The 3,177-nt window shown below is 36.5% G+C and overlaps 1 protein-coding gene across 3 annotated transcripts in view; it reads right to left on the reverse strand.

The window, feature by feature from the left end:
• Positions 1-3,177, reverse strand: part of LOC106869274 (nuclear pore membrane glycoprotein 210) — a 111,990-nt gene that overhangs the window by 22,867 nt on the left and 85,946 nt on the right. For all 3 annotated transcript variants that reach the window (XM_052968387.1, XM_052968386.1, XM_052968388.1), the window contains 3 exons: positions 2,711-2,795; positions 1,155-1,287; positions 497-630 (listed from right to left, as the gene is read on the reverse strand). In XM_052968387.1, the coding sequence (XP_052824347.1) occupies positions 497-630; positions 1,155-1,287; positions 2,711-2,795 (352 nt within the window). The remainder of the gene's footprint in view (positions 1-496; positions 631-1,154; positions 1,288-2,710; positions 2,796-3,177) is intronic.

Consider the following 3,177-nt stretch of genomic DNA (forward strand, 5'->3'; position numbering starts at 1 on the left):
TATCACTTATTTTATCAACCCTGAAAGGATGAAAATTACCCTAATAATTGACTGGTTCTCTATTTAACTGACTCTGAAAAGATGGAAAGCAAAGTGAACTTTAACCCTTTAGCATTTAAACCAGCCATGTCCGGCCAAAAGTATTCTGCCTGTTTTATGTTCAAACTGGCCAGATCTGGTGTCTCACACCAGCCCTACAATATCGTTTTTAAAATTAACAGCTACCTCATCAAAATCTCATAGCTACAAGATAATGCATGATTAGTTCAAAACAATGTGGATAAAAAAGCATTAATTTTGGCAGAATAATGCGAACACTAAAGGGTTAAAGGGATTCAAACTCAGAATGTAAAGAGCTGGAAGAAATGCCACCAAGCATTTTTTCTGACATGCTAACGATTCTGCCAATCCACTGAAATAATAATGGGGATGATGTTGACAATGACAAAGGTGACAATATTGATGACAATGATGATAAAGAAATTGAATTCATTACCTCTGTAACAATATTCAAATCAGATGACATATTGAAGGTAACGTAAGATTTACCAATGTTGGTGGCAACAGCTACACCAGTGTCTTGGTTAATAGTAATGGCACCACTTGAACTGGCCCACATACCTTTCACACCTGAAAACAGTAAATAAACACATTGTAAATATCATTTTACAGAATTTGAACATGTTTAGATATGTTTATAGTTAAACATGTTTAGATATGTTTATAGAAGGTAGTACATACTTGTGTGTGTGTGTGTGTGTGTGTGTGCATGCATATAAGCATTTGTTTGTAAAGAGAGAGAGAGAGAGAGAGAGAGAGTAGATATCTACAGAGAGCTGAACATGTTTAGATGAGCCTGTTGGGGGTTGAACATGTTTAGATGTGCTCATACAGAGCTGGACATGAGTAGATGAATCCATTAGAGGGCTGAATATGTTTAGATGTGTACACAGAGAGCTAGAGATATTTAGACATGTCCACAGAGGGCTGAACATGTTTAAATGTGTCTACTGAGAGTTAAACATGTTTAGATGGCTTAAAGAAGAAAGTCTGAGATCCCCCTTTCAGAACTTATAGGCAAGTTCTGGCAACAAGTCCTTAAAAATAAAAACTGAACATGGAAATTATCAAACAGCTTTACAAATAATATTTACCTTTTGATGAAGACAATGGAACATCAAAACAGAAAATCTGTCCAAATTTCATGGTAGCCATCTGTGGGACAATGGCTTGTTTCACAGGGATGTTGATGTAATCTGCAAGCTTACGATCATCAGCATTCCAAACCTTATCAAAGAAAATGTAAAAAAAATTATACACAGCCATTTTGTCTTCCTGCCAATCCTGATAATTCTAAGATTTACAGCAGGTTTAAAGGTACAATACACCACAATGTCAGCCAACAAATAGTGAAGGAAGGAGCTTCCATGTTGATATGTGTCAGAAGATTCAATAGGATCTGACAAGCCAGAAAACTGCCTCAAGCTCCAATATCTGCTTTGGCATGGTTTCTATGATTTGATGCCCTTCCTAATGCCAACCACTTTACAGTGTGCACTGGGGTCTTATTCTTGTGGCATTGGTACTTGTGAGGTCACCAAATGTCAACCAGCACTTTGCAAAAAGAAAATGTTTAGACATCTGTGTATGTATGTGTGCACGTGTGTGTGACATTGCATGTGTATACATACATGCGAGTGAGAAAGATATCGAATGTATGTGTTTGTGTGTAGTGTTGAACATGTTTAGACATATGCATGCATGAAGTGTTGAGTATGTTCAATTATGTGGATGTTGAATCTGTCCAGCAAGCCCTAGAGGCTAATGTCAGCCAGCATTCCATAGTTGTGTCCGAGAGGATATTAAACACTCTATCGAGAAGAATAAGGATATAAATTAATCATCATCATTATTTTACTTTCTGCCTTCCATGCTGATATGCGTCAGATGATTCAATAGGATCTAACAAGCCAGAAAACTGCCTCAAGCTCCAATGTCCACTTTAGGATAGTTTCTATGACTTGATGCCCTTCTTAATGTTAACCACTTTACAATGTGATGGGGGATTATTTTTGTAACATTGGCAATTGTGAGGTCACCAAGTAATTCACAAGAAAAAGCCCCTCAACTGAGTTTGGGTGTAGTGGTAAGGCATGTGGGCCTTGTGCTAGATGCTAAGAAGCTAAAGTATGATAGAACAAGTGTCTTGATAAAGTGGAGATACATAGCTATTCCAGCTGGAAAGAGAGAAGAGATGGTGGTGAGGAGGTGTCTGAGTGCACAAAGGTGGATAAAGAGAGAACAGGGAAGAGGATCAAACAGGGTGGATGGGTAAGTTCACAAGAGAGTGAAAACAGAGTGACAAACTGTTTAGAGCTGTAAAGTGGTTGGCATTAGGAAGGGCATCCAGCCATAGAAACCATGCCAAAACAGGCATGGAGCCCAGGTAGCTCTTCAGCTGGTCAGCTCCTGTCAAACCGTCCAACCCATGCCAGCATAGAAAACACATGTTAAATGATGATGATAGGAATAGAAGTAAACACAGGTGGAGGCAATGGTCAATGTGAATATCACTTTGAAGGACGAGTTTGAAGGAAATAGGAGTGAAACGTAACAGTATAAAACACAAACAAACCATTTGATAGAGTCAAAAGGGTCAAAATGAAAATAAGAAATTCAAGAATATTCACAAGATTTTCTGTAAACAGACCTTTAAAAGGGTTTGTCCAGCATTGGTTGTTTTAATCAACAGTGTGTTGTTTTCAGCACCATTAACAATCTGTAGAAGATCATAACTGAAAAAATATTTTTTTTAAAATTTAGAACACTTTAAAACAAAAAGTTTGCATGCAACAATATCGCAAATTATGCATGTTTATGCAATGAATCCTGTATATATGTATGCTATGTAGTTTAAGTTAATACACATATTAGACCAGTCGCATTCTAGACCAACACTTCCCCTTTCTATATATTCAAGCTTAAAAATTTATCAGGCATGGAAAATGTAATCAGTGTATATACACATTTACATTTGTGTATAAATATCAAATCCAGCATATATATTTCCTTTCATCAGTTTCAGCTCAAAGCTGCAGCCATGTTATATATATATATATATATATATATATATATATATATCAAAAATTTAAATAAGAGTTTTGACGCTAATATCCA

The sequence above is a fragment of the Octopus bimaculoides genome, chromosome 5 (assembly GCF_001194135.2).
Source record: "Octopus bimaculoides isolate UCB-OBI-ISO-001 chromosome 5, ASM119413v2, whole genome shotgun sequence".
NCBI lineage: Eukaryota > Metazoa > Mollusca > Cephalopoda > Octopoda > Octopodidae > Octopus > Octopus bimaculoides.